The sequence below is a fragment of the Bicyclus anynana genome, chromosome 11 (genome assembly GCF_947172395.1).
Source record: "Bicyclus anynana chromosome 11, ilBicAnyn1.1, whole genome shotgun sequence".
Classification (NCBI taxonomy): Eukaryota; Metazoa; Arthropoda; class Insecta; order Lepidoptera; family Nymphalidae; genus Bicyclus; species Bicyclus anynana.
In genome coordinates, this window is record NC_069093.1 from 9,548,783 (window position 1) to 9,562,876 (window position 14,094).

The 14,094-nt window shown below is 35.9% G+C and overlaps 2 protein-coding genes across 7 annotated transcripts in view; one reads left to right on the forward strand and one right to left on the reverse strand.

Moving 5' to 3' along the window:
• Positions 1-2,872, forward strand: part of LOC112048180 (nuclear pore complex protein Nup214) — a 41,882-nt gene extending 39,010 nt beyond the window's left edge. For both annotated transcript variants that reach the window (XM_052884368.1, XM_052884369.1), the window contains exons 29-30: positions 529-652; positions 2,695-2,872. In XM_052884368.1, coding sequence (XP_052740328.1) covers positions 529-652; positions 2,695-2,725 — 155 coding nt within the window. In that variant the 3' untranslated portion in view covers positions 2,726-2,872. The remainder of the gene's footprint in view (positions 1-528; positions 653-2,694) is intronic.
• Positions 2,873-3,173: 301 nt separating this feature from the next.
• The window catches only part of LOC112048181 (uncharacterized), a 40,071-nt gene continuing 29,150 nt past the window's right edge, over positions 3,174-14,094 (reverse strand). For 4 of the 5 annotated variants that reach the window (XM_052884372.1, XM_052884371.1, XM_024085613.2 and 1 more), the window contains exons 16-22: positions 13,575-13,926; positions 10,705-10,955; positions 9,241-9,433; positions 8,398-8,536; positions 7,643-7,760; positions 5,501-5,921; positions 3,174-4,349 (exon numbers count right to left, since the gene is read on the reverse strand). In XM_052884372.1, coding sequence (XP_052740332.1) covers positions 4,178-4,349; positions 5,501-5,921; positions 7,643-7,760; positions 8,398-8,536; positions 9,241-9,433; positions 10,705-10,955; positions 13,575-13,926 — 1,646 coding nt within the window. In that variant the 3' untranslated portion in view covers positions 3,174-4,177. Of the gene's footprint in view, positions 4,350-5,500; positions 5,922-7,642; positions 7,761-8,397; positions 8,537-9,240; positions 9,434-10,704; positions 10,956-13,574; positions 13,927-14,094 lie in introns of those variants that run through there. The other variant, XM_052884373.1, reaches the window with a different exon arrangement.

Consider the following 14,094-nt stretch of genomic DNA (forward strand, 5'->3'; position numbering starts at 1 on the left):
AACTGTATTAGTAATTTAAGCGGTCAAAAGCTATATTATTTCTGAGTGTCATAGGCTATATTTTATTCCCGTATTCCCACGGGAACTGATAGATCTATATATACCTATGACTGCTTCAATTTTAAATTGCTTTCTACACTTCTGGTTACAGGTTGTTATTTCTTTCCAGTTATATTTTATGCAGTCGGGCTTTTGGAGTTTACTTCTTAAGAATCGTTTTTTTATATATAGCCCCCGGTATAAAAAAAATATGAGCAGTAAAATTCGGTGAACGAATGACAGCGTTGTTTTTGTGCGCAACCTATTCTGCGCACTTTTCACTTTTCAGGCGTCAGTATTGAAACGTGTACGCTGCGGGGCAACATACACCTATTTAGATAGTCGATCTGAAAGAGTGAACTCCATTCGTGTGTCGGAGCTGACACACACGTTTTTGTTTTTTTTTTTAATTATTACGGGTTTATCTCATAGTCATCACAGGCTACATACTCCACAAATACATACATTAAATATAATAACCTGTTCCAGGGTTCGGTTCCCCGACGCAGTCGAACGCGACGTTCGAGACTCTCGCCACACAGAACACGCTCACCTTCGGCAACCTCGCGCAGCAGTCCGGACAAGCGCCACAAGCCGCGCCCACTTTCAATACGTGAGACTATACTTTTTTTTTTTTTTATTCTCTACAAGTTAGCCCTTGACTACAATCTCATCTGATGGTAAGTGATGATGCAATCTAAGATGGAAGCCGGATAACTTGTAGAGAGTAGGTTTTTTTTTTATTATTCTTTACAAGTTAGCACTTGACTACAATCTCATCTGATGGTAAGTGATGATGCAATCTAAGATGGAAGCAGGATAACTTGTAAAGAGTAGGTTTTTTTTTTATTATTCTTTACTAGTTAGCCCTTGACTACAATTACAATCTCACCTGATGGTAAGTGATGATGCAATCTAAGATGGAAGCAGGATAACTTGTAAAGAGTAGGTTTTTTTTTATTATTCTTTACTAGTTAGCCCTTGACTACAATTACAATCTCACCTGATGGTAAGTGATGATGCAATCTAAGATGGAAGCAGGATAACTTGTAAAGAGTAGGTTTTTTTTTATTATTCTTTACTAGTTAGCCCTTGACTACAATTACAATCTCACCTGATGGTAAGTGATGATGCAATCTAAGAAGGAAGCAGGATAACTTGTAAAGAGTAGGTTTTTTTTTTATTATTCTTTACTAGTTAGCCCTTGACTACAATTACAATCTCACCTGATGGTAAGTGATGATGCAATCTAAGATGGAAGCAGGATAACTTGTAAAGAGTAGGTTTTTTTTTATTATTCTTTACTAGTTAGCCCTTGACTACAATTACAATCTCACCTGATGGTAAGTGATGATGCAATCTAAGATGGAAGCAGGATAACTTGTAAAGAGTAGGTTTTTTTTTATTATTCTTTACTAGTTAGCCCTTGACTACAATTACAATCTCACCTGATGGTAAGTGATGATGCAATCTAAGATGGAAGCAGGATAACTTGTAAAGAGTAGGTTTTTTTTTTATTATTCTTTACTAGTTAGCCCTTGACTACAATTACAATCTCACCTGATGGTAAGTGATGATGCAATCTAAGATGGAAGCAGGATAACTTGTAAAGAGTAGGTTTTTTTTTATTATTCTTTACTAGTTAGCCCTTGACTACAATTACAATCTCACCTGATGGTAAGTGATGATGCAATCTAAGATGGAAGCAGGATAACTTGTAAAGAGTAGGTTTTTTTTTATTATTCTTTACTAGTTAGCCCTTGACTACAATTACAATCTCACCTGATGGTAAGTGATGATGCAATCTAAGATGGAAGCAGGATAACTTGTAAAGAGTAGGTTTTTTTTTTATTATTCTTTACTAGTTAGCCCTTGACTACAATTACAATCTCACCTGATGGTAAGTGATGATGCAATCTAAGATGGAAGTAGGATAACTTGTAAAGAGTAGGTTTTTTTTTTATTATTCTTTACAAGTTAGCCCTTGACTACAATTACAATCTCACCTGATGGTAGCTGATGATGCAGTCTAAGATGGAAGCGGGCTAACTTTTCCGTTCCGATACGATGTTGTGTAGAAACCGAAAGTGGTGTGAATTTTCATCATGCTCCTAACAAGTTAGCCCGCTTACATCTTCGATTGCATCATCACTTACCATCAGGTGAGATTGGGGGGTGTATCCCACTATTTCCATGGAAATACAAAATGAAAAAAGTGGGACAAGCGTTTTTTTCCAAATTATATATATATACTTTTATTGCGGGGAAAAAAAAACGCTAGTACAGTATATTTCCTAACATAAGGCAACAGCCACCCGAGATTGATGAAGTTTTCTCAGGTCACCATTTATGCTTTGACACAGGATTTGATAAAATTGCACTGGTAAAAAACCTTTTGCAATTTATATAAAATCCTATGTAAAAGCTCAAATAACCACCATGAGAAAACTTCATTGGTCTCGAGCTGACCTGTCACCGTTAACCGAAAAGAAACAGTAGTAAAACCTTATTCTACCTAATCTTTTTCAGAAGGTAGGTACTGGCAGTTGACAAAAATTCAATCCACCATGAAATTGTAGTCAAGTGCTAACTTGTAAAGTAAAGGATTTGAAAAAAAAGCTTGGTTATGAATATAATACATAACTTTGTTTTCAGGTCACCTTCATTTACTGGATGGAGAGGCTGATTTTGCAAAGAACACATTTCTACGAAATAATCATCTGTGTATCATATTATATGTATCAATCAAGTTATTTTTTATTAAGTGAATATATTAAACTACTAAGAAATTACTTTAATTTTTCAGTTTAAATTAAATAGATTTTAATATGAATTTCGCGTTATTTTTATTATTAAAATATTTCCAATGCTACTACAATGTTTTATACCTTATTTATAAAGTAAATAAATTCATTACTTTTGGTCTGCCACATTAATAAGCAAGTCTTTATCAACGCCTATGGAGGAAAATATTTTTATCGCCTAGAGGCACAAAGAATTCCGAAAAATCCATGTTTCTCCAGAACTTAATTTCACAAAACAGCGGACGAAGTCGCGGGCGTCCATTTGTATACAAATATTATGTTTGGTAATCCTAATTAACACTTTTTGTGAGATTAAATAAAAGACATAGATAGACATTTATATTTTACATATACATATAATTCAATCATCTAACATTTAAAAATAATAACAAGTCGGTAAATAACATAATATCACATAAAACAATAACAGTTTTTTAGGGTTCCGTAGTCCACAAGGAAACTTATAGTTTCGCCATATCCGCCTGACCGTCCGTCCGCGATTTAGTGCAGATACTATTGCTAAGAGAAAGCTGTACATTAGCTGTAAATGAGTATGTACTGTACCTACATTTAAAATGTGAACAAAGTCTTGAAAAATATGTTTTTTAGAATACATCCCCTACATGCAATGTGAGGATGAATTTTTTATCGTCTATCTGTATTTTTGTGCTTAAGCGATTTAAGTGCTAACTTAATTTACGGAACCCTACATTGCACGTGGCTCGACACGCACTTGGCCGGTTTTATATAGTACTTATTACATAATGTGATAAATAACATTTTAATTTCATTAAAAATTAAATAAAGGTATAAAATGGATTTAAATTATTTTAACTTAAAGTCATACCTACCTATTCAGTGGCTTATAAATAATGTAGTCTTTTTGAATAAATTCTTACAGAATTAAGCTAGCTAGATTTTTTAAATGCAACATTTATTAGCTTACAAACAATCCAATATAAAATATCTATACTTAATATAAAAATTATTATAATATAGATAACATAATTAATAAATTTAAGTAATAATAGAAAAAAATATATTTAATACAAAAGTTCACAGAAAGAATAACCAGCCGTGTAAATATGTATATACAAAAAACCTAAATACCTGATATGTCACAGTTGGAAATTTAGGAAAAATCGCTCTGTACGTAGCAGTAGCGAAGACTGAAATTTTCTCGTAGGTAACCTAACCATTTCATGTGTTTTTGGATGAGTACGTTAAATTATGTACGTCCACAAAACTCATGGATTTTTAAAAGGTAACCCAATTTTGAATCGGGTTAGGAACCATCGCCCTTGGTATGTAGGTATCTTTTGATTCAACTTTATTTACGAAGGGTCGAAGTCAAAAAAGCCTCTAGAGTCATATTTTAAGCGTTTCAACTTATCACTGAGGACGTTGTATGCCTCAAGAACCAATTTGAAACGCCGTTCTTGCGTTTTTCGCTCGTGCAGCGAACGACCAGAGTGACGGTCCGGATGATGTACTAACGCGAGTTTCCTGCAAAAAAATTGTGTGGTTACTAATTAACTTTCAATGTTTATTGGGGTCGATTTGTCCTTTATCTAATAAAGGACAAATCGACCCCAATAAACATTGAAAGTCAAAATTCATTTATTTCAGACTAGCGGACGCCCGCGTGGAATTCAGTTTTTCACAAATCCCGCGGGAACCATGTATTTTTCAAGGATGAAAAGATAATCTCAGTCACATTGTCAATTTTTTATCGTATAAATGCACGTTTCCATTACAAACAATAACTACTGAATAGATTTACCTGAATGGAGATCATTAATTTAGGGCCTTAAAGAAAAAAGATAGAAATATAGATTATCTAATTGCTCCGAATTCGTGCCATTTTCACAAAATTGGCACGAATTCGGAGCAATTAGATAATCTATATTTCTCTTTCTTTCCTAATATATAAATGCGAAAGGTCATTCATCACTAAATACCGAGTACCTACTGCTTAACGTACAAACATGAAATTTGGCAAAGAGGTAGTTTACAGTTATTACGTGTCCTCTAAGAACAGATTTTGCGATAGAGCCGGATTTAGAAAAAAAAGAGGTCTAAAGACTTGCATGTTTGTATGAAAGTCCTTCGTTTAGAATGCTACTAAGTTGAAATTTGACAGGAAGGTAGTTTTTATAGTTCGCAGTCGTTCTTTACAAACTTTGACACTGGGCCGGATTATGGAGGTCAGAAGCTTTCGCAAGTTTGAAGGCAAGTCCTTCATCTTTCATGCTACATACTTGAAATTTGGCAGCAAGGTAGTTGATGGATATCTTTTACAAACCAATTATGCAACAGGGTTGGATTAAGGACTAAGGAGGTCTAAAGAATCTCGCATTTTACCCAAGCACAAAAATCTGTTAATTATATAGTTCGGCCGGGCACTTAATCGGCCTTCGGTCGGAAATTTGTGATATGGCCTTCGACCGTGGCTTTGGCCGGGAAATTAACACAAGCACATAAAACGCGCAGCCTACGGCCGCGCACTTAATTGTAAAAATATAACCCTTCTTGCAGTCGGGTAAAATTCTACTTCGAACGTAGCATAGTGAGAAATCGAGTCCATCGTCATAATATAGGCTAATTTTAATTTATATTAAAATTAAACTAATAAAAATAAACATATTCAAAGTTACCTGTATGCTTTTTTAATCTCATCTTCAGATGCGGTTTTGGCAACGTCCAGTATTTGATAATAATTTTGACATTCCGATTTCGTCGATCTCAATCGTTTGGCGTCGTCCAACAGCGTCTTGAATTCGTCGCTCGGCTGAAGTTTGTACAGTCGTTCATAATCATCGACAGCACTTTCATAGTCCTGTAGTAGGGTGAAACACTTGGCACGTAAAGTGAGCGCTGCCAAATAGTTCTGGTCTAAGTCCAGCGCCGCCGTACACGCGTCAACTGCCGAATGCGTTTGTTTCAGTTTCGAATACGCGGTCGCTTTATCGAAGTGCAGTCTCGCATTGGTCTTTACATGCGTTGTATCGATTGCCAACGCTTCGTCGCACAGCTGCAGAGTCTTTTGCCATCGGCACATATTCATTTGTTCGACAACTGTGTAAATACACACATTTTAATAGGGATGATGACAGTTTTTTAAATCTATAAAAGAAGGTCGGGTTTGTTACAACACTTATAACTCGAGATCTGCTTCACCGATTTTCATGGTTTTTGATTAGTTGGATTTGTCAAATTCTGTTTATGTAATGATTGACATATATAAGTGCGTTCATAAATTTATTTTGTGTAAATTAAAGTTTCTATTTCCGAAGATTTATGCTATAGGTTAACGAATGCGTAAATGTCCTTTCATGTCTATGATTTTTCCAAGATAAATAATATACATAGGTATAAAAATCAATGCCAGGGTATCACTGTAGGGTAGGGGCAGGGTAGGGATAGGGTAGGGGTAGAGAAGGGGTAGAGTAGGGTAGTATAGAGTGGGGATATGGAAGAAGTGCAGATAAGTCAAAACGAAGCTTGACCGGGTCCGCTAGTTGTATATAAATTAAGAGTATGCTAATAGTTTTTAATTTTGCAAAAGAAACAGTTATCTGCGATCATTGCTTTTTGAGCTACAGGGATTTAAAGTGCCAGATTTGCGGCGCTGCCGCGGATTCCTGAAAAACGCCCCATACAAAATGGCACGAACTAATGACGTCGTAGGTAATGATCGTTAGATTTGTATATGCGTTCAAACAAAATTACTAATATCGTTGTTATTTGTGCGTTTATTTTTATAGTTCATATATTAAAAAATGTCACATTTAATGTAAGGGAGCTAAATCTGTATGAATTTTCATCTAATTAGTACGATAAAAGATTTTCAATAGATTTTGAAATTTTATAATCTTATTTATTTTGCAAATATCCAGACAATTTTTGCTTTTTATGTATAAATTAGTTAACATTGACCCTATTTACCCGAATGTATCATAAAATCAATATATTCGAACCTAGTCATTATCCCCATTCCCACACATAAAGTTAGCTGACACTTTTTTTTAAAGGGTCTTAAATTGTTCATTATCGTTCTACTGGATTGGAATATATATATAGACTGAGGAATATAAGATCTTCAATTTATAAATATTTTTTGACAATCTCAGCCAACAAAACAGACACTAAAAATTGGACATCTATACTAATATAATAAAGCTGAAGAGTTTGTTTGTTTGATTGATCGCGCTATCTCAGGAACTATTGGTCCTATTTGAAAAATTCTTTTAGTATTAGATAGCCCATTTATCAAGGAAGGCTATATATTATCCCCGTATTCCTTCGCGGGAGTATTTTCCATAACTCTGGGGTATATTCTTTACCGAAAATTAATTAAAAATGTTCAAGGAACATGTCTTCTAAAATTAATATATTCGGGGTTCAGGACGCGCTAGTGACATATCCTCAGACCAATTATAAAAGGACCTGTATCGCACTCATAGTCACGAACAAAATTGTCTGTAATTTTCTGAAGAAAACGAGCTTAGATTTGGTATATGTCTTATACTACACTAGAAGTTTTTGCCCGTTTTTTAAACAATTCAATTACACAAAAAGGTATTTTTACGGAGCTCTTTAACCGACGAACACGATTACAACTATTTAACATCGATTCTATAGAGACAGTTTTTACAATCGCATTAGATCGTTGATCATATACTTTGACAGAAAAGTAACGTCTAGCGAGGCAGGTCCTATACAATAATTGGTCTGAGGACATATCTAATAGTATAAAATCTTTGTCTACTTGTTGCAAATAATAATAATATATTCACCTTGTTCTTTCTTTTGTATCAACAATTTAACCTTTTTGTATGCGGCCATCGCCTTCTTGTGTTCTGGTGAAAGTAGAAGAATATCTTTGAAACACTTCTTGGCTTCGTAAAGTTTTTCCTGAAACACGTTTTTAAAACATAAAGGAATAAATAAACTGCTATCAAAATGGCAAAATTACAAATTACAAAACTATAGACAATTTGGACCAGTACTAAACTTGAGAGAGCCTAAACTTTTGTACTAAACATTTTAATTTCAGTTAAAGCTAATAATTAAAAACAAAACGATTATATTTAAAAATGTTCATACAAATCTTCAAATTTAGAGGTATAGTTACACATACTTTAATAACACTTTATTATAAGTAGTCAGTGGATATTTTTAATATAAGCAGATTGTGCTGTATAGCGAATTATACACACACTAAATTGAAATATACATACGTTATCAACCCATATACGGCTCACTGCTGAGCTCGAGTCTCCTCTCAGAATGAGAGGGTTTAGGCCAATAGTCCACCACGCTGGCCCAATGTGGATTGGCAGACTTCACACACGCAGAGAATTAAGAAATTCTCTGGTATGCAGGTTTCCTCACGATGTTTTCCTTCACCGTTTGAGACACGTGATATTTAATTTCTTAAAATGCACACTACTGAAAAGTTGGAGGTGCATGCTCCGTACCGGATTGGACCCTCCGGAATCGGAGGCAGAGGTCATATCCACTGGGATATCACGACTCGAAATATACATACATTATAATAAATGCCCAGGCCCATAACAAAACGAGCATCAATGTCCGATGGATCGCATCTCATACATTCGTCGGCTATGTCTTCCGCTTGCTTAATTTTCCCGAGCATAGCCAAACACTCTGCTTTGATAAGTTTCATTCTAAAACAAGTAAGTAATTATTAAGAAGATTTCTAGTCCAAAGTTCAAAATTCAAGAATCCTCACCGGCCGCGCTATATTCTTCACAATACTGGAACTGAACGGGCTGGACTCGAGACACTGATCCAAAGAATATATTACTCCAAGGAGAAGGAGTGAAGGTACATACACGAAAACGTTGGACATAGCAGCGCTACTAATTCCGCAAACGGAATATTTTAGAACTAAAACAGCGGCAATTTTAAATGGAGATTTTTTTTTCATCGAGGTTTGGTAAAAAATTAAATTAGTTACTTAACTCTTAAATTAGTTGTAACAAACTTAAATTAGTTAAAAAAAAAAAGAATTTTTTTTTTTTTTGGTATCGTTACCCGGGCTCGAACTCATGATTATTGTAACGTATCATTGTAATTGTAACGTATCATAGGTTTACACTATTCGACCATTTACACCACTCGACCAATTAACAATGTAAGATGTAGTTGAAATTTATGTACGCTTACTGTCTGAATTTAAGTTCGCAACCAACACATGCATAATCTATTACGTCCAAAAATCTTGTACTGAAGTTTCTGCCCCTTGCACTGATCCATGCAGGATACGGCGCGCTTGTAGTCCCGCTCCTCGATGTGCTTGTGCTCCTCCTCGCACTCCTCGCCGGCCTCGCTAGCCTTCACAATAGCTCGCTCGGCGCCAGATACTCACTTGGAACTGAACGGGCTATACTCAAGGCACTGATTCATGCAGGATACGGCGCGCTGGTAGTCCCGCTCCTCGATGTGCTTGTGCGCCTGCGCGTGCAGCCGCTGCAGCGTCTGCAGCGCGCGGCGCTCCTCCATGCAGTCCTCGCCGGCCTCGCTAGCCTTCACAATAGCTCGCTCGGCGCCAGACAAGTCTCCTTCAATTATAGGAATATAATAAATGAATATTGCACATCATTTAATTAATGTGTGTTCTGTTGTCTGGATTTTTTAATAAATAAATAATAAATAGATAGTTTATTCCAAAGATTCAACATATTAGTACATTATTTTCAAACATAGCAGTAATATTGTGATTGGAACCATCCCATTAAGTTTGCAGTATTACTGTAACTTGTGACGGGCGGCCCCGCTCTTCCATAATATATAGTAGACTAATACATTTGATATAAATAATCATTAATACTAAATTACTAATAATATACAAAAGTGCAAGTGTTTGTGTTTGTGAGTGGTTTGTGTGTGTTGTGTTTGAGTGGTGTGCGTGGGTATGTGTACATGAGCATGCGAGTTTGTGCAAGTGTTTATATTCCGATTTATGCTATACTTGATGCAATTAGTTTTCGGCTTGATCATAGTTAAGTTTAAGTAACCAATCTGTAAGAATTTTTTTGCAGTTATGTGAATTTAAAGAGGCGATGTTTAATTTTTTGTTAACTATATTGTAGAATTGAGTGGATTTATAGATTAATATCATCAATTGTCGTTTAAACAAGTACTTATAGTTCTATACAGTGGCAATGGGTAGGGCACATAGTTAGAGACGAACATCTTAGCATTCCATGGATTCACCGTGCGGGTGCTGGGTCCATCGCGTGGTAGAGAGAAGAACTCCGAGCAAAGTCCCGAACTTGTGACTACAGGATGTAGGGTTAAGGAATTCCTTGACGAAGGAATTCCTTGTTCTCCCTGCCTAGCCAAATTTGGTAAGATCCTATTGGAGCAGCTTTGGATACTCGTTATAATATAGAACTAGCTACACTTCTAGAGAGGCCAAGGTCTTTAAGCAAGTTATAGAGAGATTTTGCAGGCAATCCTCTCGCACCTACTTCTACGGCGTACAGACTAACTACATAGCCATTTTTAGTTAGTTCATTTGTTAGGTTATAATATTTATTCACTTTTATACTGTGGTCCTTCGGAATGTTAGTCTCCCACGGCACAGTAAGCTCCGCTTCGCTTAGTTTGTTTGGACAAAAGGAAAATGTCTGGTCTAGATCTCGAAATAGCAACATCCGCTGGGATTTGTGGATTTAGTAATAGAAATTACAATCCGTAATGTTTCTCTCTTAGTTGTTAGATTAAATTTTCAATATGTTGTAACAAATAAAGTATTTTCTATTATATTTATTACTTACTTAAACCTGATGAAACAAAAGTTATAGTGAAATATGTAATATGTACTCACCTAAAGCGATATAGCATTTAGCTACTCCACCAACACCTTTACTGGAGTGGATGTCAAGCTCAACAGCCTTTTTGGCATCAATTAATGCTTCACTTAACATTGAGAGCTTTATGTAACAAGAAAATGTATTGCCATAATAATAAGCATTATGAGGATACAATTCTATCGCTTCCTTATACATTTCCAGTGCTTCTCTGAATTTATTATTCCTATAAAATCTATTTCCGTCCTGGACTTTTTGTTGAGATAATCTGCAAATAATTAAAATGTAGTTAGTTATTTTATTTAATCGCTCATAGAAGTACAACGTGACACGAGATTTTAACATTTAAGTTTATTGATGACACTCCCATGGTATGCGGGCGACGGGGGACGTATGACGGCGGGGGTGTGAAATACCTAGTATTAAACTATTATTAATTTAAATGACCTGCGGTTTTTTATTCTTTACAAGTTAGCCCTTGACTACAATCTCACCTGATGGTAAGTGATGATGCAGTCTAAGATGGAAGCGGGCTAACTTGTTAGGAGGAGGATGAAAATCCACACCCCTTTCGGTTTCTACGCGGCATCGTACCGGAACGCTAAATCGCTTGGCGGTACGTCTTTGCCGGTAGGGTGGTAACTAGCCACGGCCGAAGCCTCCCACCAGCCAGACCTGGACAAATTAAGAAAATCTCAATCTGCCCAGCCGGGAATCGAACCCAGGACCTCCGTCTTATAAATCCACCGCGCATACCACTGCGCCACGGAGGCCGTCAAAACGTGGTTGTGGTTGTCAGTACAAAACACACACGATGTTCATATTCGAAAATGAGTCCGACGATCAGGTAAGTTATTGCTTGTTAAGACTAATATTATAAATTCGAAAGTAAGTCTGTGTGTCTGTAACCTTTTCAAGACTGAACCGCTCAAAATGATTTTTGGTATAATTATAAATCAGACCTCGGAGCAAAACATAGGTAGGACTGTAGGACCCTAAAATAAAAATAGAAGGGGGTGAAATAGGGGTTGAAAGTTTGTATGGAAAATCCTTCATTTTTAGAGTCACAGTTTTAAAATTTGTTCATTAATCATAAAAAAAACTAAATATAATGTGATTTAAGAATTTTATGTGAAAGTGGTAATATATGGGTTGCAAGGTTACGTTGATTTCTACGCGGACGAAGTCGCGGGCATCCGTTAGTAACTTATAAATAGTAATATTATAAAAACTAGTTTTCTATTTAGAAAGAAGATTTTGTTGTTTTGTGTTTTTTCAATATATAAATCAATATTATAAACCAAATGAAACTTGTTATTCCGCCAATTATTATTGTATTATAATATTTAATTAAATCTATATCTATACTAATATTATAAAGAGGTAAAGTTTGTAAGTTTGTAAGTTTGTCACATTTTTTAAATGGGGTAATCTTCGGAACCACTGGTCCGATTTTAAAAATTCTTTCACCAGTAGAATGCCACATTATCGGGGAGTGCTATAGGCTATATTTTATATTGGTATCATATATATTAGCCGAGTTATCACAGTTTTTGTCATACAGGTCGGACTGAAAATCCCCTTAAACAGACTTATTCGCATGCGCTGCCTTAACTATTGTGTAAAATTGAAATTAATGTATGGAGACTTTATGTATCTTTAAAAGTTCTACAAAAAAGTCCGCGACACCATATATCTATATTCTATATATTAGCAGATATAGTACCTTTTGTGTTTAAAAAATTAATAATTTTATATACTTAGGTTTACGTCATTATTTATACACCTAAACTTTAATCCTTATTAAAATAAATTATTTAATAATCACAAGGATATTATGGAGATAAGATTTGCCCTTTACAGTATGTTAATTTCTTAAATAGTTTCGGAGAAAATACAAAATTTCTAAAAGACGCAGAAATTCCGCTATATGACGCCCGGCGCTTTCATTTACGTAGTTCCCGTTCCTGTGTGAATATAAGGATCAAACATAGCCTATAACACTCGCAAATAACGTAGCTTTCTATTGGTAAAACTATTTTCCAAATCGGTCCAGTAGATCCAGAGATTACCTCCTACAACCACACGAACTTTACCTCTTTATATTATTAGCATAGAAGTCTCTATTTCTCTTGGTCATACCACCACTCTCGAAGGACTGGACCGATTTTGCTAAGGTTAGGAGTAAGATAGAGAAGTTATAGGGTAGGGTAGGGTACGGGTAGGGAAGTGTAGGGGTAGTGTAGGGGTAGGTTAGGTTTAGAGCCGGGTTTAGGGTAGTGGTAGGGTAGGGGTAGAGGTAGGGTAGTGGTAGGGTAGAGGTACGGGTAGGATAGGGAAGTGGTAGGGTAGGGGTAGGATAGGCGTGAGTTAGGGGTACGGGTGGGATAGGGGTAGGAAAGGGATAGGGTTCGGGGAGGGTAGGGGTAGGATGGGGGTAGGGGTAGGATGGGAGTAGGGGTAGGGTGGGGGTAGTGGTAGGGTAGGGGTAGGGTAGGGGTAGGGTAGGGGTAGGGTAGGGGTAGGTAGATGTAGGGTAGGGTTGGGTAGGGGTAGTGGTAGGGTAGGGGTAGGGTAGGGGTAGTAGTAACGTTGACATCGAAATTTACGCGGACGAAGTCGCGGGCGTCCGCTAGTAGTTAATAAATCTATTTTAATACACAAATGATATACCTACTCGTTTAATATAATATCAAATTGTTATACATGATATTCAGAGATATCATAAGACTTATTCGTAACGTAATAAGTTATGTGTAGCAGTCAATTTTTATGTCATACGATACGATACCCGCCCACCGCCACCCCGCTGACCATTGGAGGAAATTAACAGTCTATAATAGATATTTTACAAGATATTATATTACTATACTATTTATTACTGTACTTTTGTCCATTGAGTATTGATTGCGTGTTTTGTATAAAGACTAAATTTTGTACACTTTTTTCAAGTGTGTATAATTTTTCATAATCTTTTAAAGCATCCTCGAATTGTTTAGCGTCTGTGTAACAGTTGGCACGCTTCTTTATGGCTTTGACGAAATTAGGTTGCAATAATATAGCATTCGTACATTCGTCAATTGCACGTTGTGTTTGCTTCAATTTCGAGTACACAGACGCTTTTTTGTAGTACAAATTAACTTTGACGTCTACATTATCATTGTCTTTGGTAATCGTGAATGCTTCATTAAATTTTATCAAAGCGTCTTGCCATCGGTGTTCTTTCATTGAATTCTCGCCTGAAACCAAAAATCGTAGGTACATGCTTTCCCATACTAACCATGTGATTTGCATACACATTAATATAGAAGTGAGCTCTTTGTCCGGTCAAAAATATTAATGAAATATATTTCTATATATTTCATTAATATTAGATGTCTACTCGTAGTTGTATACAACTACGAGTA